The 22,045-nt window shown below is 42.2% G+C and overlaps 1 protein-coding gene across 4 annotated transcripts in view; it reads right to left on the bottom strand.

The window, feature by feature from the left end:
* The window catches only part of Efcab2 (EF-hand calcium binding domain 2), an 83,265-nt gene extending 62,074 nt beyond the window's left edge, over positions 1–21,191 (bottom strand). For all 4 annotated transcript variants that reach the window (XM_032914840.1, XM_032914838.1, XM_032914842.1 and 1 more), the window contains exon 1: positions 20,829–21,191. In XM_032914840.1, the coding sequence (XP_032770731.1) occupies positions 20,829–20,859 (31 nt within the window). In that variant the 5' untranslated portion in view covers positions 20,860–21,191. The remainder of the gene's footprint in view (positions 1–20,828) is intronic.
* Positions 21,192–22,045: the final 854 nt, after the last annotated feature.

Below are 22,045 nucleotides of genomic sequence, written 5' to 3'. Positions count from 1 at the left end.
ACAGAATGGACAGTGGGTGAGGATGCACAGCATTCTGAATGCATTTAGTAACACCGAATTGTGTACTTAGAAATAGGTGGCTTGAAAGGGCCTAATTTAAATAAAGGTTAAAAAGAATTAACCACTGTGATTTCCTAAAGATTCTAAAACTGACAGTGATAACAGCTGTATATACTTATGAATATACAAAAAACTGAATTAAACAATTCAGGAAGTGAACTGAATGCTAAAGAGACTGCAGCTTAGTAAAACTGTTGTTTAAAAGAGAAAGAAGGATACATTGTAATTCTTTGATTCACAGAGAATACGAATATAGAGGAAAGGGTTTCTATTATTCTAATAAATAGAGCATGTTTTACACAGACAAAAATGAATAATTAAAAATAAAAATGCAAACGACTTAATGCAATTTTTCTCCTAGAAAACCCCCAGCAATAGATTTACATTTTAATTAAGGCAATCCATTTTATTGTGGCAGTATATGTACTGGCAAGCATCAAACCCATGTATCCTCACAAAAGGGATTTTCTTTGGCAATATCTTAACAGTCTAAGGGTAAATTTCCTGACATCTACTTCCCCTCCAAGTGATTCCAATATGAAAATGTTTGCTTAAAATTCTGAAATAAAGTAATGTTTGCTTTAAAATATTAGTACTAGCCCAAAGCTTCCCAACTCAAGGATAAGTCCCTTTCTCAGTGGTTATATAATGATTGATCAGATAATCTGTATGCACAACAGTAATTAATGGTAGAACTACTTTTTAAAAGCATTTGTACAGGGCCAGAGAGAGGTGCATCAGGTAAAGGGTGTCTGTGGCCAAGCGTAACCTGTTTCCAGGACTCTCATGAACCGACCAACTCCAGCAAGTTGTTCTCTAACTGCTACATGACCACTCCACAAACAAATAAACATAAAAAGGATCCTAGTCTAGATATGTTGCCATTGTTTCATACCTGTCTGTCCTGTGCTAGCAATTTCCATGAAGCTAAAAATATTAACCATGGGTAAAAATCTTCTTTAGGACAGTCTAACAAGAGGGAGATGGCTCAGTGGTTAAGGGAACATAGGTGGCTCACAACCACCTACACCTCCAGCTCCTCCGGCACCTATACACACACACCACACACACTCACACACACACACACACACACACAACCACACACACACACAACCACACACACAGCCACACACACACACACACACACACACACACACACAACACAACCACACACACACACACACACACACACACACAACCACACACACAACCACACACACAACCACACACACACACACACACATACACACACACAACCACACACACACAGTCACACACACACAGACATAAATTAATTAAACTTGGAAGTGCATGACTTCCAAGAGCATGCATGCACACAAGTATGGCATATGCTTGCAAAGACATATACACACAAATAAAAATAAATCATTTAAAAATAAGTCAAGGATTGGGGATTTGGCTCAGTGGTAGAGCGCTTGCCTAGCAAGCGCAAGGCCCTGGGTTCGGTCCCCAGCTCCAAAAAAAAACAAAAAGAAAAAAAAAATAAAAATAAGTCAAAAATAAATAATTCAAACAGCCTACGACAGGGTTCTTATCTATTCTATAATTAAGCAGTAAACTGAAAGAAGCAGGTCTTTCTTTCTAACATGGAGAGAAGCCACATACCATATGGCAGTCAAATCCCCACTGCATATGTCCAAGATCTTTAGTTTAACATACAATCATATCTACACATAACAGTGCATACATGCTCTCCCAGACAGCCTATGAAGAAAAGCTGGAGACAGAATTGCTTGGGTCCACTGTTAGAAGCTAGCCTAGGCAACATGGCAAGAGCATGTATGGGGGAAAACATAGCATGTATGATGCACTGTCAACAGTGAATGTGGTACAGGACTAACACCAAACCTTCATAAAACCAGAATCTACAGAAACTCCTCCCCACTCAATGAGGGCTAAAACAGACTTGATTTAAGCATTTTTCCTTTTCATTTTTTTCTCTTTTCTTTTTAAAATGACTTATTTTTATTTTATGTGCATTGGTGTCCTGCTTGCTTGTATGTATGTGACGGTGTCAAATCTTCTGGACTGGAGGTATAGACAATTGTGAGCTGGCGTGTGGGTGCTGGGAATTGAACCCGAGTCCTTCGGAAAGCAGCCAGTGGTCTTAACCACTAAACCAACTGTCCAGCCCTTTCTCTTTTCTTAGATGTGATCACCCTAAGTGGTCCAAGTTGGTCACAAACTCCTAGGCTCACGTGATGCTCCCATCTTATCAAGTACATGAGCATACAAGGCACATCTAGCCTAAAATGATTTAAGGAAAAAGGAAAGAAAAGGAAAAAAGAAAAGAAAGAAAAAAGAAAAATCAAAAGACGAAATGCTACAGACCAGTATTTCTTACAGAGTCCCAAAATCCTTCAAAAACACTAACGGGGGTTTGGCTCAGTGGTTAGGAACACATGTTACTTTTACTGGGGAACTAGAACTTTGGTTCCTAGAACCCCCACAGTGACTCAAAACCATCTGTAACTCCAATTCCAGGGTCTACCACCCTCTACGGACCTCTGTAAACATTAGGCACTCACATGGTATACAGTCAAACATGTTTTAATCCTAGCACTCAGGAGGCAGGGGTGGATAGCTGAGTTAGAGGCCAGCCTGGTCTACAGAGTAAGTTCTGGGACAGCCAGGATACACAGTGAGACTCTGCTGTGAAAAAAAATGTAACTATTTGGTTATGTGTGTTAGTGTTTTGTCTGCATGTATGTCTGTGTGATGGTGTCAGATCCCCTGGAACTGCAGTTACAGACAGTTGTGAGCTGCCATGTGGGTGCTGGGAAGCGAGCCTGGGTCCTCTAGAAGAGCAGCCAGTGCTCTTAACCTCTGAGCCATCTCTCCAGCCTATTAAAATTATTTTTCAAAGAAGAAAAAGAAGAGGAAGAGGAGGAGGAGGACACGGGAAAAACACATTTTAGAGTTGTATCGCAATATTCAACATCTTTTCGTGATTTAAAAAAATCTAAAAACGAAGAATTTCTTAGCATTCTTCAGCACAATAGGAGCCCTTATGAAAACCCTAGAACTGACGTCAGACTTTCTAGAGAAAGGTATTCTGCATTCCCAAGAATTAGTGTGGATAAACTATCTCTCGTGTACCAACCTGCTGTGAGTAAGAGCCTCACGTTCTCTCTAAGGATAAACTGATCCGAGCTTACAGCACTGAAGCCAAAAGGAAGAGCATTTTTACCTTTTGTTTTATTTTCTCACTGTATTGCCCAGGCTACTCACCAGCTAACTTCCAGCTCAGCATGCCCTCTTGCCTCAGCCTGAGTAGCCCAGCCTCACAGACAAATAACAGCACAGACGATACCCAGTCACTTATTACTGACATTCTGCGCTGGTCCCACCTGCTAACTTGTGCTGAGGCCGAGGCCTGGCTGTCTCTGCTAGGTCATGCTACTGCTGCTGATTCGAGTTTGCGACCTCCATTTACTGAACTGGACGGCTGGTGTATCTGTAAGTGTCTGTGAGTGGATCGAGCTGCCACTGCTAACCTGTGAACTGAATTGCCAATTTCCAGACAACACAGACAGAATTGCTCCAAAGAACTTTTCTAAACGGGTCCACTTCCCTCATATCCTTTCTTTCCCACTACCTCTGGTGGGTGGTGGGCTAGAAGGGAGCTTAAAGCGTTTAAGAACCATCATTAAAAATAGGCTTTGAAAAAATTAAAATTTGAAAAATTAAAGTTATACCCAACAACATCTTTTGGCCTCCACATGCCTATCACAGGTGTGAGCACTCTCAGACATTCATGCACATACACTACATACACTCACATACACAGATACATGCAAATAAAATTAAAGTTTTAAATATTTCTTGCTTCACATTTGTGTAAATGCAACATAATAAATTGGTACTGTCCAGCTGATGCTCTCTTTTGTAATCCCAACACTAAGGGGGCTGGAGAGAGAGAGACAGAGAGAGAGACAGAGAGAGAGACAGAGAGAGAGACAGAGAGAGAGACAGAGAGAGAGAGAGAGAGAGAGAGAGAGAGAGAGAGAGAGAGAGATTTTCCAGGCACTTTTGTTTTGTTTTGTTTTTTCTCAGACTGTCCTGGGACTCAAGAAGCAGGCTAGGCTAGCTGCCCAGTGAACCCCAGAGATCCATGTCTCTTAGCCTCCCCCACCCCATCCCCATCACTACCCAAGTGCTAAGATTATGAGCCTGGGCCAAGAAGCCTGGCTTTTTAAAACTGTGAATCCTAGGAATCACACTGTGGTCTCTTCAAGTAGCTTACTGACAGCTATCTCCCCTGCCCACGAAGTCTTATTTTAATTCATTAGTCATCAATAAACAATGCCATAATTCATAAGTTTGCTAGAAATGCCACTTTTTGCTAGAGAAAATGTTTAAACCATAACTTTAGCATATATGAGAACATAATTGGTTCATAATAGAATTATACCTATTTAATTCATGATTATACTTAATTTAATTCCAGAAACATTAAGTTAATTTAAAAAAGTTAAAACCATAGTACTTGAGTTTTCAATAAACTCTATGTAATTTTGTTGAGCTTGAAGGATGATAGTAACAATTATTTATTAATTGATTCATTTATTTATTTATCTTTAGATAAATGGCATGTTCAGCAAATGTTCTAGTAAATGTTACTTTACATAGAGTGCTCATTTCCAAAAACTAAAAGCAGAGAGAGAGAGAGAGAGAGAGAGACAGAGACAGAGAGAGAGAGAGAGAGAGAGAGAGAGAGAGAGAGAGAGAGAGAGACCATGTATGTGTGTACATAAGCACTATTGTATGATGGGCAGATGCTAATACCAGAACTCCCAGTTAACGTAACTAAGGCAGCATACAGTTCATTATTTCAGGCTGCTTTTTACTTTATACATCTTAGTACACTGTTTATGGCCAAGAGTAAATCTGTATCTACCTTGATTAAAAAAAGCTTAGTGGGTTTTTTTGTTTTTTGGGTTTTTTTTAAGATTTATTCATTTATTATATATAAGTACACTGTAGCTGTCTTCAGATACCAGAAGAGGGCATCAGATCTCTTTACAGATGATTGTGAGCCACCATGTGGTTGCTGGGAATTGAACTCAGGACCTCTGGAAGAGTAATCGGGTGCTCTTAACGGCTGAGCCATCTCTCCAGCCCGAAGCGTGGTGTTTTTAAATGTCAGCAGACAGGCCAGTTCTCAGTTCTTGCTACTCCCCATCCCCCATGCTTTCGTTGGGGTGCTTGCTATAAACTAGCTCTTATGTGAGTGTTTCAGACTGATTATCCTTTGGATTAACTTGCATGTTTTCTCTTTTCAAAATAACTCAGAATATCGTTTTAAAGGATGGGGTAGGGAGGTAGCTCAGTGGTAGAGTGCTTGTCTATAGCCGAGGTTTTGGATTTGTTCTCCAGCAGCACCAAGAAAGAAAAATTAAAGAGAGAGGAAGAAAGAATGAAGGAGCAAGAGAAGAATAAAAAGTGCAATTGTGTGGCACAGTTCAGAAAGGAACTGAGCATGAGAACAGTTTGGGGTTTGGCTCCTGACTGTCCCTGTAATGAGATTTTGCTGGAAGAGAGCATCCCAGCAATGCTCGGGCAAGCTTGGGCTTTTTAGTCAGCCACCCTACAGAGGCTGGAGTTTACCTAAGAGCAGCACAACAGCTGGAGAGTTTTTAAGTGAGTATCTGTGGATCCCATGTATGCACACTAAAGGAAAAGATTTGCTGAGGGGCCGGGAGATAGTTGATCAGCTAACACTTGCTGTTCTTCCAGAGGACCCAAGTTCAAATCCCAGCACCTACAACAACCAGAACACAACTGCTGTTGACTCCAGCTCCAAGGGATCTGACACCCTCTTCTGGTTTCCATGGACACTGCACACACACACACACAGACAGACAACACGTCTGCACTACACACACACAAACACACACACTGCACACACACACGCCACACACACACACGCCACACATGTACACACACACACCACACACACCACACACACCACACACACACACGCACACACGCACGCACGCACGCCCAATATAGACAAAATTTTCATAAAATTGTTTATTGAGCTGGGGTTCAAGAGATGGATCACTGGCTGTTCTTCCAAAGGACCCAGGTTATATTCCCACCACCATAATGGCAACTCACAACTATCTGTAACTCCACTTCCAAGAGATCCAACACCCTCACACAGACATACATGCAGGCAAAACAGCAATGCACATTTTAAAAAAGGAAATAAAAATAAAATTTAAAAGATATGTATTGAGAACATAACATCTTAAGATAACTCCTGTGCTAGGAGGTAACTGAGCTGGATGAATGCTGGAGGCAGAGAGACATGAGGACAGTGAAGAGAAGAGGTGACAAATGCATTGTCCCTGCTTTGTCCTGTGTCCCCAGGTCACAGGGGAATTGCTGTACGGATAAGGCAGCAGTGATGAAATGAAAAGTAGTATTTTTTAAGACTTACTTATTTTTAAGTACACTGCTGCTGTCTTCAGACACACCAGAAGAGGGCACCAGATCTCATTACAGATGGTTGTGAGACACCATGTGGTTGCTGGGAATTGAACTCAGGACCTCTGGAAGAGCAGTCAGGGCTCTTAACCTCTGAGCCATCTCTCCAGCAAAAAGAAGTGTTTCTTGAGCTGACTGACACTGGAATTGAATACAAGTGTTTCTCTAAAGAAATTAGCTAGAGGAAAAAAAAATAAAAACCTCACACACGTGAATGGTTATTGACAAAAGAAGAAAAAGAGGATGATTAAAGAATGTTTGAGGGCAAAAAGAAATTGGCTAACATAGTAGTTGAAGGTATACAATCCCATCCGTTCTTCTCCCTTCTTGCTTTGCTGCTAAAGAGTTATGTATGAAAGAAATACCAAAGTTAATAAAGATGGAAGAAAACAAAAGAAAAAAAAGTACAAAAGTCTTGGAATTGAAAAAAAGAGAGTTATGATGAAGCGTCCATCTGGTTATACTACTCTCCAGCCTTCAGCAACTCCCTAGTGGCTGCAGGCTAAAGATGGCGGACAGCCAAGAGAAGTTCCTGCCTAGTGCGCCTCGCCATCCCTGCTGCCATCTCTGATGACTCTTAAGGATAAGGAAACCACGGCTGGGCCAGTCCTGTGAGAAACCCGGGAACTAATTTCAGATGGCTAGCAGCTCTGCCTGGGACAGAATTCTGGTTCAGTGGGTGCGAGGGGGTGGGGAGAAGGGGGGCCAAGAATCTCTTCCTCTGGGATTCTGATGAGTAGCCACGTTTGGGAACCATTCCATAAATATACCATAGCATAAAAGAACATCAGACTGCAGCCAGAAGGATCCCACAGTAAATCAGGGCTAACACTGGCTAAGGGAACTTGAGCAGGACATTTTCCCTACGGACTGCAGAGAGTTTTGCCTTTCTCCTCCACTGGGAATCTCCTCCAAGGTCAGGGCCTCGTGTGTGTGAGGCAAATGTTCTACCTCTTCACTCACATTCTAAAATGGAAACTATTCCTTACTCCAAGAATTCTGTAGTAATTCCTCATTGTCTCCCCTGCCAGCTCCTAACACGATTAATGCAGTGTCTCCCAGCCAGCCTCCACTTGCACCACACTCTTCCTTCCTTCCCTCCTTCTCCAGGATGTGCCAATTACCTGCCCTCTAGAATTCACTAATTCAAGTGAGGACTTACTAGGTACTAAACACTAAAGATAGTAGCAAAAAAAGTACACAGACACATGTTATCATTCAAATGGAAAATCAGACACTAAACACAATACACAAAGAGCTGAATGTGATCAAATCCTTACACAGTACCCAGTTGTTTACATTTCACCTCCACTGTACACTAAGCCCTTCAGTGCCGTTAAAAGTTCATCTTTATATCTTCTGTATTCAGTAGTATCCAACATAAGAGGAAGAATTCATAAATCATCTAAAAAGAATGATTATTTAGTGAAGGTAGGTCCTAAAGAAGACAAGGTAGATGAGAGTCTAAATATGAATGGGGTCGTTAGCTCTGAACAACAGAAGGAACAGATTTCCTACCAGGATGGCTATGGGAGGGTAGGGGTGGAGGTATGGTTCTGTGCTACAGCACTGGCCTAACACATTCAAGGTTCTGGGCTCCATCCCTAGGACTGCCAAAGCAAAACTAAATAGCCTTCCTCCTTTAAGGAATGTAGGAAAAAAAGAGCAGTCATTGAAGATAGATTTAAAGGCAACAGTGGTGCTCACACAAGCCTGATGGCTATCATTTTTAAAACATAAAGCGACATCACCCAAGGAGAATTAGAAAGTTGAAGTTGGAACAGAGGCTTAAAGGTAGATATTTCTGCCATTCCTAAACCAAAAGAAGGCTAGGATGGATACCTTCCAGGTTTGTAGTCACCTCTTCCTCTTCCCCTACCCTTCCTCTCTCTCCTCTTCCTTCTCCTCCTCCTCCTTTCTTTTTCACTCTTTTTGAACATCCAGAATTTGAACAGTCCTCCTATTTAGAAGGGACTCCTTATTATATAAAACTCTGACAGAAAACAGTGTCTACTTCTCACCAGCTAAGACAAATAAGGTATATATGTCCTCTCCCAGGTCGCTGGTGACAATAGAGTAGGCATGTGACTTAAGCTGGGTGGCACAGATGTTTTTGTGCATGATTGTCTTTAAAGGGCAATTTTAAACCAGGATATAGTGATGGATGCCCTTAATCTCAGCACTTGAAGGGATTGGGGGTCCAGGGGCTGTCAAGAGGCAGGCAGATCTCTGAGTTCAAGGAAAGCTTAGTCTACACAGAGAGCTCTAGGACAGCCTGGTCCACATAAAGAGACCCTGTCTCGGGTTGAAGAGATGGCTCAGAGGTTAAGAGCACTGACTGCTCTTCCAGAGATCCTGAGTTCAATTCCCAGCAACCACATGGTGGCTCACAACCATTTGTAAAGGGGATTCGATGCCCTCTTCTGGTGTGTCTGAAGACAGCTACAATGTACTCATATACATTAAATAAATAAATCTTTAAAAAAAGAGAGAGACACTGTCTCAAAAAAATAAGAAAGAGAGAAAGAAAGAGAGAAAGAAAAAAGAAAGAGAAAGAAAGAAAGAAAGAAAGAAAGAAAGAAAGAAAGAAAGAAAGAAAGAAAGATGCTGAAAAGAAGCAGAGTGGAAGTGGAAGTCACTAGAGTGAAAGAGGAGGAAATAGGTGTCCTGGGTAAATTCCATATGGTTACTGAAATGATTACAAAAGTCACACAAAAGGATGATAGAAATTTGAGTGAACAGTAAAACTAACAAAGAAATGACAGTCTTTGGTCAACAGGAGTAAGCTAGAGAGACAGTGAAAAACACGACAGTGGAGAGTGTGACTGAGGTGGCATAGATATCAATGTTTGCTGTCATGCAATATATTTACATGGATATATTTACATATATCCACACGTATGATGTGAAAACAGAAAGAGGACTATGTGGGTAAGGGGATGGGAGCAGGGAATGGAGGGGGGAGGAATGAGCAAGACTCAATGATGTGCCTATAAAAAGGTCATAAAGAAACCCAGGATTTGTAAACTATCTGCAAATATAAAATTAGAATTTCCATGACGATGTGAAGAGCAATAACTTTTAACTGAGTTGTATTATGGTAGTTCATAAGTGTAATCCCAGAAGTGGGGAGGCAGAGGCAGGAGGATTGCAAGCTTCTCCTTAGTCTATACTACATAGCCTGGCTCAAAAACAATATTAAAAATGTTTTAATTGGAAGCAAAATGACTAACTTATGGTCTTGAATTAAGGAAGACAAAGGAGGATGAATGCCTTTCTTGAAGATCCCGACAGAGAATGCTAGCGTCCAAACACAGGAGTGAGATGGACATTTTATAAAACGGTGTTTGTAGAGAAGCTTATTTATGGTGGAAAAGTCTGAGGCCCCAAAGAGCCCATGAAAGTGCTCGGGGGAAGTCAGTAGGAGGATGAAAAAACGAAGTGACAAACGGCTGGGCTGTGCAGAGTGGAATGGAGACAATGGAGCTGACCAGAGACGAAAAAAATGGAAGCAGCTTGCTCTTCCCTTTGAATCCTAAGCTTAAAAAGTTCCCAACATTTGCCCACCTCAGTTTTATGAACTATTAACTCTTGGGTGCCTGTCCCTTCCCCCCTTTTTAATTGAGGTGATGTCTCTGTGGGTGATAATCTTTGCCATCAAACACTGGGGTGGTAAAGAATAAATAACTGGTCTCTTAAAGAGTCCAGGTCCTCACCCTTGAGAAAAGCTGTGCTTAGGAGCTGTTAAGTAACTGTGGCGAGACACCTCACACCGGACCTGACCGTGATCACTTCTGAGCTGATGCTCAAGAAGGCCATGAAACAGGTGCTGGGGCTGTTTCTAATGCAGCACTGACACTTCCTCTGGGCTCACCCAGTAGCTAACAGAATGAAAATCTGGCGTCTGTGCTTTCACCCAGTGTCTAGCTCCTTCAAAGAAAAAAAAGTCAGAAAAGGGGGAGGGGGCCTGAGGCCTCCTGCCAACAGCATGCAGTGATCTGAGTTATGTCCGCGCCAGAATCACTCAGCAAAACTATGTCCAGAAGTCGTGTGAAGAAAATGTTTGCAGATTGGAGCCTGTTGGTGTGGAGTAACCAGCTGCACATTAATAGTTAGCTAATACAAGGACTATGTCTAACTTATTTGTTTACTTCCAACATACTCGTTGCTTATAATATTTTACTAAATTTGATTAGCTGTCCTTTCTGTTACCAGTCTCATCTGGATTTTTCATGTTTTTAATTTTATAAATAGTTTGAAGTTTGAAAAATTATTTTGTTGACAGTATTAAACAATATATATTCTCACTAAAAATCTGTTGTTCTACCGTTGCTGCCAACCCCACCCTAAGAGAAATGTGGTCCGGTGAGCCTCAGGCTGAGCAGGACTGGTTTCCATCTTGTCACAGCGTGCTATCTTGTCACAGTGCGCTATTTTACTGTAAACAGCTTTTTATAAATTCGAAAGAAGAATTTTCATTTCTGAAAATTTTATCAAGCCTAAAAACAGTGCACAGTCACAGACATGTCTATAAAAAGATGTCTGTCAACTGTATTTCATACTTTAGAGGGAAGCGTGTTGCAGTTTTAGCTCACTGTCAGCTATTTCCAAGGGATTTTTTTTTTTAAGTACGGTGTAAAAACAGTCATGAAATGTTAAAGGTCTTCTACAATCTAACTGATTTCTTTAGGATTCAATCACTCCAAGAAGTCAGTTTAACCGCTGTCTTCACATCCTATAGTAGGAAATTCAGCAAAACCTTCCTTTAAAGAATAACACTAGGGGTTGGGGATTTAGCTCAGGGGTAGAGCGCTTGCCTAGCAAGAAAAAGGCCCTGGGTTCGGTCCCCAGCTCCAAAAAAAAAAAAAAAAAAAAGAATAACACTAGATGAAAATTTGAAAGGTATTGAATGTCAAGAAAAAACAGAGTTGAGCAATGGTGGCACACGTCTTTAATTCCAGCACTGAGAGGCAGAGGTAGGCGGAGCTCTGTAAATCTGAGACTGTCAGCCTGGTCTACAGAGTGAGTCCAGGACAAACAGAACTACACAGAGAAACCCTGTCTCAATAGAAAAAGGAAGAGGAGAAGAAGAAAAGGAGGAAGAAGAGGAGGAGAAAAGGAAGAAAAGAAGAGGAGGAGGAGGAGGAAGAGGAAGAAGAAGAGGAAAAGAAAGAAAGAAGAGACATAGTTCCTATGGATGTCTGTTTAATGATTAAATGCATCCAGGCATAGTGGCGCGTACCTGTAGTCCCAACACTTGGGAAGTCAAAAGTAGGAAGATGATGATTCTGAGGGCAACCCAGGCCACACAGTAAATTCCGGTCTAGCCCTAGCTGTTTAGAAAGAACTTGACCACCAAATAATGATAAAATAAATAAACAGGAAATAGTAAGATGCTGCCAAACAAGTCCTTCTACAACTAACTACATATTCACACATATATATCTGTTCACTGAAATAGGGCCTTGCCATGTAGGCCAGGCTGACCCCTCTGTGTAGTCTCTGTGTAGTCCAGGCTTGCCTTAAACTTAGGATCCTTCTGCCTCAGTTTCCCAAGTACTGGGAATACAAATTCAAACTACCATGCTTTGGGAGGCAAGCACTCTGCCACTGAGCTATTTCTCCAACACTAAATATACATTTAATCAAACAAGTCTTTTAACTGAGCCACTCTTCACCTGTAAAGTAAAACAGTTTCATAGAGCTGTTATGAAGATTAAATAAAATTAAGCCCATTAAATAATTAATATAGAATCTGGCCATAGGAAACAAGCCATTGGCGAGTGTGACTACAGTAATAATCAGAAAGACTAACACTCAAGAAACTGCTAAAAACTTCAGCTCCAAAGAGAGATGAGGGGTGGGGAAGAGGGTCAGTCATACATGAGCAACCACACTCAGCCACACTACACCATGGAACCACCATAAAACCTCTAAGGAAAGAGTTCTGCACAACTCCTGGACTGACCAAGAAGATAGTGCACCACAATTGAACAGGGACTGAAGATCCTGGGCTCAGAGCCTTAGCAGCCTTCTTTGTTTGTGTCTTCTTTAAACATAATGAGTGTTTCCATCAGCTCTGCGATTGAGTACAGCAAATCAGCAGCCTCAGAAAGGGATGGCAGGCAGGCCCAACTTGTAGCCAGGTCTCTCAAAGGGCTGGGTAGCCTCGCCTGCACCTGGCATATTTCCAAGGAAACAGTGCTGTGGGTTAGCACTTCACCAGTATAGTCTGCACAACTCCAGCACTGTCAGGACACCCACCGGTGTCCACAAGGAACTAGAGAGCTGTTTGGTATAGAAAATTCATACACTTGGCCTCAGAAGTGCTGAGGAATAGAAATATTTTAATTTTTGGCAATCAGAAAGCTAAGAAGACTAAAAGTGTGCATTTTAACAGGTTAAAGTTAAACCAGGGGAGGGGAGAATTAAGCTTAATTTCAAAGGAAGAAATTAATGGGCAAGTAGTCCTCACCAAACAGAAGTCATCACCAAAGGATACAAGAGAGTTTTAAATAAAAATGCAGCTGAGATTTCTCTGATACTGGGGTGTCTGTGTACATGTTCAAATACTTAACTAGATGTTCAAAACCCTACCCTGAAGAAATGAAGACAAGATAATAAGTCCCAAGAGAAGCATTTACCATGAGAACTGTTTAAAGTATACAAGGGAGAAGGTGAGAAATGCCCTCAAGATTAATTAACTGGAAAGTACATTATTGTCCTGCTTGACTCAAGTAATGCCAACATCTATTCCAGACACAGTGTTTAAAAACAGCCATGGAATCAATTGCCTGTGTGGAGGAGGAAGTTCCTAGTGATTCATCTTTTATGAATAACTTTATTCAAGGAGAATATATTAACAAACATCTGACCAAAAATATAAGTCAATCATCATCTCGGTTTATACACTGAGCTTTTATATGAAAGCGTATACGTTTATTGAGGGTTGGAATATAGTTCAGTGGTAGAATACAAGCCTGGCATGCTTGCTGCCCTGAGTCCAGTCTGATTTAAAAGGAAGACAGACCAGCTACAATAAACCATAACAGGTCAGTGCAACACCCAGCAAGGAGTAAGTGGTTCTGTAGACATCCGTGCAGCCTCCACCTCAGACCTGACCACAGGCTTGACTCATACTAGTGAGGTGCTAACTCACCCTAGCTCTCTTCCAAATCCCCCCCCTCCAATTCCAAGTATGTAGATGGACTAAAGTCTCTGCTAATTTCTGTTAGCACCTGTTCTTGTTTGGTTTCTGCTGCTGTGATAAAGAGCACAACCAAAGCAACTCAGAGGAAAGGGTTTATTTGGATTACATAGCAGGGGTCACAGTCCACAGAGAGGCAGGGCCCTGGGGGAGGAGCCGAATGAAGCAGACGGCCGCAGAGGCACACTGCTTACTGCTTGCTCCTCACCTGCTTCCTTAGGGCGCTCAGCACCACCTGTCCAGGAGAGCCCGCCCACAGTGAGCTGGGCCCTCCAGCATCCATCATCAAGGAAGAAAACCACAGGCCAATCTGGTGGAGACATTTTCTCAATTGAAGTTCCCTCTTCCCAAATGATGTTAGCTGTGTCAAGTTGACCTAAAAACTTGTCAGCGCGTCTTTTAAAAAGATGTTTTCTAAACGTGTATATAATAAAAAGTCCAAGGGTGAAGATAAATTCATCTATACAACATGTAGATAAATAGATTCACCAATATCGAGCCCTAGGCATGCAAAATTCATCCCATACTTTGTGCGTCTCGTCAAACACACACCTGAGTTACACTGTGTGAAATAATAAAGCGTTCTCAGAGAGAATGGGGAAGATTGAGGAGGACTGACCGACGGACACTAAGCTACCATTACACGGGTACAAACTGCTGTGCCAGCACACAGAGCACTGAGCTCAGCATCAACTCTGTATTCCAAAGAGCTGAGAGGACGGGCGTGAGGTCACAGCCACAGATGGATATAACTGACCTCTTAAGGCAGAAGCTGCACGGTCCCGCTTTAACTGCCCCAATGGCTCCCACTGATCTAAGCCGGATCTACCTCCTGTGGCCTGTTTCCAAGGAGGGCTTCCCTGACTGCTACACACCTGTCCCCCCTCTCACCATCCCCTGCCCTTCCAGCCACACGAGCCTGCTTAGCTCCTCTCATAAGCCAGTTAGTTTCCTGTCTGGCTTATGGCTTCTTTATGAGTTTTGTTTTTTGTTTTGTTTCAAATTTTTGAATTTCAGCCAACTGCTTTTCAGCAGATGGAAATGTCACATTCAAAGCTCCTGAAGTAATGAAAAATTACATCCATGTTCCTTTACTGTAGCCTTGAGGTTTTTTAATAATTTATCCTATATGTAATTAAATAGTTACATAATTCTGTAATGGTTCTCTCAACAGTAAGCAAGCTCAGAAAGGACAAGGCCAACCTCTTTTTAGACCTCACTGAGCACAGTGCTAACACAGTAAGGGCATTTATAGAGCTCCAATGACACATGAAGTTCTTGCTACATGTTCTGTGACTAAATGAAGTAGTCCTGATACACTCTCTTGACATGTGAAGAAGTTAGAATACTGGAGCTCCCAGCTCATACATATTACTGTAGAGTTCGTATTCTGAGCTATGAACAAGTATTATTTACTAAGTGCAGGATGAAGAAATCATACATGCCCAGGCTAGAAAGTTGCTTATAAGAGTAGCAAATAATTCACTCCCCATAACGAAGCACGCATGAAATGTGCTATTAACCATGTAGCCAAAAAAAAAAAAATAGAAGAAAAAAGACTGCCTAGTTTGCTTCACTAGGGAGTTCCGACTATTCTTAAACAATGCAAGTAAGAGTTTTAGGTAAATAATTCATATCCAGATGAAAACCAGTAAATTGGTTATAATTAGAGATTTTTGCAGTAATCCAATAGATGCAGAGAAGGGTGTCAAGAAACTGAGGGGCTAAGGATGTAGCTCTCTTGGTAGAGTATCTGCCTACTGTCCAGGAAGTCCTGGTTGGCTTCCCCCAGGACTACATAAACTAAAATTATGTACCATGGAATGTGCATGAAATATTGGCACTTGGGGGACAGAATCAGGATCATGAGAGCATCAAGGTCATCCTTGGCCACCCATCAAAATCAAGGCCAGCCTAGGCTATAAGACCCAGTTCAGAAGACAGGGAACAAGAGAGACAGACAGACTGACTGACCAGTGTATTCCACATCTTATGGCTTCTCATTTCTCTTCCATATAAGAAGCTGGCTCCACATAGAGGTGAGAACCATCGAGGTAGAAGGAAGCTATAAATTCCTTATGATGCAAACCCTTTCTGAACCAATCAGTGTTGACAATATAACAAAACCCAAAAGTACTACTCTAGATCAAATGAAACCAGAGAGTCAGCCATATGCAATGTGGGAATCTCAGCTAAAAGCTATCCACAGGGGTTGGGGATTCAGCTCAGTGGTAGAGCGCTTACCTAGCAAGCACAAGGCCCTGGGTTCGGTCCCCAGCTCGAAAAAAAAAAAAAAAAAAAAAAAAAAAAGCTATCCACAGAAACAGCCATCTACCGTTTGTGAGAAGACAATCCCACAAAGCTCACCTTTGCTAACTGTACCATCCCTCAGCCTTTAGCATAAAATCAACAGGGAAAAAGTACACACACAAAAATTCACTTTTAACTTCTCTATTTCCTCTATTTCAATTTGCCTTTCTCGTGTGTGTGTGTGTGTGTGTGTGTGTGTGTGTGTGTGTGTGTGTGTGTGTGTGTTATTGTATATATACAACTATGTGCACATGTAGAGACAGGAGAAGACACTAGTGTCCTCCCATATCACACCCTGTCTTAATCTTTTCAGACAGGGCAGGGTCCCTCACTGAATCTGGAACTAGGCCCAGGAATCCTCCTGTCTCTGCCCCTCTATTGTAGAGGTTTGACGCACACATGCAGCAATGTCCTTCCTGCTTTTTACATGGGCTCTCAGATGCAAACTCAGGTCTCCCTGCTTGTGCAGTAAGAACTCTTACCTACGAAGCTGGCTCTCCAACATCTTTTTTTTTTTTTCCTTTTCTTTTTTTCGGAGCTGGGATTGCATTGAATCTGTAGATTGCTTTTTGGCAAAATGGCCATTTTTTTTTTTTTTTTTTTGAAGCTGAGGACCGAACCCAGGGCCTTGCGCTTGCTAGGCAAGCGCTCTACCACTGAGCTAAATCCCCAACCCCGCTCTCCAAAATCTTAATTTAGATTTCTAAATGTTTTGGTTTCAGAGTGGTACCATACAAAGAATTTTTTAAAAACACACAAAATATATAAAAACCTCCTCTATAATTGGACTAGTCATTTTTCCAAGTAATGATATCAAAGAGTGCAAAATATCAAGTGATAATTTAGTACAAACAAAAATAAATTTGAAAGGGGATCCATCTAAATCTCTCTGATCTGCCAAAAGTTACAATTCTATACCTAAGCAGTTGGCTTCCTAACTCCAATTACAAACAGAAGAGCCTTCTAGTACTGTGCAAAATTCTCTAGGAGACATGAACATTGGGATTAAAAGCTCCAACCAATTGACAATTTCATCAACTATCCACTTAAACAAACAATGCCAACCAGAAAGGAAAAAAAAAACAGTTCAAACAAAAATGCTGAGGAATCTCCAAAGAAATGATAAAACTTCAAAAAAAAATTTCTATCACATTTTAAACACTCTTTTAGTACAAAAAAAAAAGATAAATGACTTAAAATTAACTTGGCTTTAAATTTTTTAATTCATTTGCTTTTCAGCTAATTACAGAAAAAATTAACCTAGGAAAAAGAAAATTATGCTGTTCAAACACAAAAGAAACTACACGGAGGCATAATGTCAACATAAATAACCACACAGACAATATTTTTTAAGTACATGAGAAAATCATTCTTTTTTTTTTTTTTTTGTTTTTTTTTTTTTTTTTTTTGGTTTTTTAGTTTTAGTTTTTGGTTTTTGAGACAGGGTTTCTCCTTGTTGTCCTGGCTGTCCTGGAACTAGCTTGGTAGACTAGGCTCTCCTCGAACTCAGAGATCCGCCTGCCTCTGCCTCCCAATGGCTCGGATTAAAGTCCTGTTCTCACCACCAGGCCCTAGCCCATTCTTTTTTTTTTTTTTTTTTTTTTTTCCGAGCTGGGGACCAAACCCAGGGCCTTGTGCTTGCTAGGCCAGCGCTCTACCACTGAGCTAAATCCCAACCCCGCCTCAGCCCATTCTTAATCCCCACTATCCACTGCTGGGATACCTCTGGATGTATTTCAGAGGGTTTTTTCGGGATCCTGAGGGCACCAACCTAAGCCATTTTAGTCCACTGATAGATTCAGAAATGTGAAATGAGGTCTCCTGGAGGAAGCAGGATACTGGAGGATGGGCCTTGAGATCTTATTTGGGCCCTGCCTCCCTCCTATTCCTTCTCTTGGCTTCTTGTTGTCCGTTCTTCCTCTCTTATCTCCCTTACTGATAGCACTTTTGGGGAGGACAAAGACAATGCCTTCTTCGTCTTGCCCTCGTGTGAGGGCCAGAGTTAAGCTTTAATTCCGAGTGCCCAAGGACAGATAACTACCTGGAGTGCCGAGGGCTGCTGTTCTTGTAAAATAACAAATCATTTGTTCCACTTCAACAAAGTTTGTTATCCCAACTGCACAGGACATGCTTCACCAGACCCAGCAGAAGATACAGAGGAAGTTAGTCAGGATGTATGCTTGCCCCCAATGAACCTAGGTGGAAAGTACGGAACCTGGTGGGTTGGGCCTTTGCAGGCACCTGACAGACATAATCCATCATCACCATTTCTTTGGGAATCCCATACTTGGACTGGGCCAGTGGCCATCCCTTCTGGCCAGTACTTAATAAAACTTGCCTCAAATGGACAACCATGGATTTGGCCTTTCTCCTCACAATTTTCAGGTTTAGCATTCACCAGACTACTTTCCGTGAAGCAAGCATTAAATGTATAAGAAATTTAATATATGAAGGCCAGCTCTCAACAGCCATTACTTCCACAGTTAGTTGCAGACTGAATTGTTTCTTCCCCTAAACTTACATTAAACATGAAAATATGTTTTGGAAACTAAAGAAACAGAAATTCTGTCTGTCTCAGTCTCTCTTTTAAGTTTAAAAATTGTAAAAAACCAGACTGTGCATGGTGACACACATTTTTAGCATTCACTCAGATGCAGAGTCAGGTGGATCTCCGGGAGTTCCAGACAATCAGAGCTACAAGGTGAGACCCTGTCTGCTGTCTGTCTGTCTGTCTGTCTGTCTCTGACTCTCTCTCTCTCTCTCTCTCTCTCTCTCTCTCTCTCTGTGCCTGTAATTTTAAATTGTAAAAACCTACAGTATACTCCAATGCTACCCTAAATAAGTCTAAAACAACAAAAACAAAAACAAAAGTAAATAGAGGGCTGAAGAGATGGATATTTGCTCACACTGTGAATCCCTATTGTGTTATTTACTGGAAAATCTGTCTCTAGTTGTGTGGATCAGCTTTAGCATACACCTTTATCTAAGAGCTTTCTGCTTGGATATTGTTAACAGGATTAAATAAAGTCAACCATAAGTCAAGAGGTAGAGCAAGCAACCAATTGACAGGGAGTGAACACAGGATTATTAAGAAAAAAAACAATGCCTAGGACATTGGCTGAGGAGGAAGGTAAGCTGGGTGCTTTCTCTGCTTCTCTGAGCTAGCAAGCTTTCACCACAGCATCTGGCTCCTGGGTTTTCATTGGTAAAATCAAATGATTGAGATTTTGTTTAAAAAAAAAACAAAACAAAACAAAACAAAACAAAAAACTGATGGCTCAGAGGTTAATAAGAGCACTACCTACTCTTCCAGAGGACTCTGGATCAATTCCCAGAACCCACATGGCAGTTCACAACTGTCTGCAACTCCAGTTCCAGGGGATCTGACACCCTCACACTGACACACTAAGGCAATAATGCACCAATGCACATAAAATAAATTAATTTAAAAAACTAATGATCTCCTAATGTTTTCCCCCTTTTCTTTCTTTGGGGAGGGTATATAAAAGTTTAATTAAATAAAAATACCTTTTTTTATCTAAAACATTTTTCATACAACATATTTTGATCATTTTCTTTCCCCTCCCCCAATGCCTCCCGGATACTCCCTGCCCTCTAACTTCATATTCTTTGCAAAAAACAACAAAGTAAAAGAAACCTTCCACTTCTAAAGCAGCACCACAAAACTGTTATACCTTAGTGGAGTTGAAACTCGAAACTACAATCCGACTTCTGAGATTAATTTTACCATCTATAAATCGCAGGTTTCCTGGTTATCAATAAGCAGATCTCTACCAGGGTCTCATGTTTTCCCTGCTGGTTTTCTGTATTCACCATGACGATGGACTAAACATCTCATGTAAATATTAGCTGTTAACCTAACTACTTTGTTCCAAACAGGGAAAAGGGGGGAGGGCCGATAGGGTGTGTGGTGATCAAAAACTGCAACAAAGATGGAGTGTTCCTTTCACTTTTTGCAATGTTTGCCCTTTTCTATTTTGGGGCTTGGTTGACTTATTTACTTAGCGGTGATTTTGTCAATTATCACGTAATGGCTGTTGAGTCACTAGAGGCTAACCACGGATCCGATTTTTAAGTCATTCTACTGGGTTAGCAACAACTCAAAAGGTCTTGGAGTTCAACGTGGATCATTAGTTTTTCAGGTCCCCTGAGGCCTCGCGGGTCCCCGGCAGGTCTGAGCGACCCGAGAGGTCCCGGCTGGGTTTTCTTCTGCCTTTAAAGTGATTTCGTGGGTACGTGTTTCTTAAGCACGGCTCTAGCGCGATCTAGGCAGACACTGCCCAGTCTGACCAAGAGGCCGCGCTCCGCCTGGCGGAGGAGGAGGCAAGATGGAGGCGGCCAGCGCCTGGGGCCGGGCTGGGCGGGGTTTCTGCACGGCCGCAAAGGATCCCGCCAGGTTCTAGCGCCAACTTCTGTCCTCCATGAGGCCGCCCTCCGGGTACCCACAGCCTAGACCGCGGCCGGCGCCCTCACGGGGCGTGGAGGGACCAGGGACAAGGACGCCATTATTAGCCTCCCGGGCGGGGGCCACAGCCACTACCCGCGCAGACCTCTCAAGGGGAAGGGAGGGCGAGGCGGCCGAGGGCGGAGGAGCGGGGCTGGGCCGACAGCGGGGGCGCTGGCTGGCGCCGCTCCTCAACCCACGGTCCGCCCGCCAAGGGGCTCAAGATGGAGACCTGGCGGCGCTTCTCAGGCTCCCTAGTCAGGACCCTACCTGTACTCTCCGGGTCCTTTTCCTCCGCCATCTTGGTGCGGAGCCCGTCGCCTGGGAGATCCCATCACAAACCCTGCGGGCCGCGCGAGGGGGACGAGGCGGAGGAAGCCCCTCGACGCGCGGTGGCCGTCTCCCAACCCCCCAAGAACTGAGGCCGGCGTTCTTTGGGCCTAGGGGAGTCATTTATTAATAAGGCCCCGAGCCGGCCTTGGCCTGGTTGCGACTGTCAAGGACGTAGGGTGCCTTGTTTGTTTATTTATTCACTTATTTAATTACTTATTTTATTTAGCTTCTTTTTTTTTCGCCGTGTCAGGTGCGCCTCAGAACCGGGTGCAGACCTGGCGGCCCCTGCACGTTTCCCGGTCCTTCCCCGAAAAGCCTCCGCCCACCCCTACCCCACCAGGCCTTGTGCTCTCCCGCGTCACCCTCTCCTAAGCAGAGCCAGTCTGCGACTCAGGGAACTGGAGCGAAAACGGACGTGGGCCGGGCGCTGGAGGAAGCCAAGCCTCTCCCCGGGATCGCAGGGGTGGGGGAGAGGACTTGTAGAAAAACATGTGCAAAATAGGCGCAAACACTGCGTCGCCAAGGCTGCAATTTCTAATACAAAATAGTGTTCTCATAGCAACAAATAGATTGCCGGTCCGCTCTCGGTGTCGCACGCATTGATGTGTTGATGGTACAATTTGGCATGACCTTCCAATGAGAATTCTGAGTCCTGAGAAACTTGGCTACAGCATGTTTTGTTATTTTATGGATAAGCTCAGAATACTAGGATATATTCTTTAAAAAAAAAAAAACAGTTTTAAAATACCTAACAATGTGACTCAAATGAATATCTAGCTTTAATCTTTAATGATATTTCATTGTATATGTATACTTATTTAATTTTTTTATAAAAGTAACTAAATGTTGAGACCTTTAAAATGCAAGGTAAGTATTTAATTTTTGTCTTGTTTTTTTATTAATTTCTTTATTCACTTTACATATAAAAATAATTTTTTTATTACTAGTGCTTAGTCATTGAGTTTCTATAATCTCAGAATGAGCCCTCAGAGCAGGCCAACTGTATTCTTCATTAAAACATTTTTTTCTATAGAAAATAACGGTTTGATGAGGTGTCTAACTACAAAGTTGAATAATCAGAAAATGGTGCATATTAAATACTTCCAAGATGAACTCAGATGTGCATAGTAAATTTATCACCCCAAAATATGGAG

Source organism: Rattus rattus, chromosome 10 (genome assembly GCF_011064425.1).
Source record: "Rattus rattus isolate New Zealand chromosome 10, Rrattus_CSIRO_v1, whole genome shotgun sequence".
NCBI classification, from domain to species: Eukaryota; Metazoa; Chordata; class Mammalia; order Rodentia; family Muridae; genus Rattus; species Rattus rattus.
This window is presented reverse-complemented; position numbering and strand designations above follow the sequence as displayed.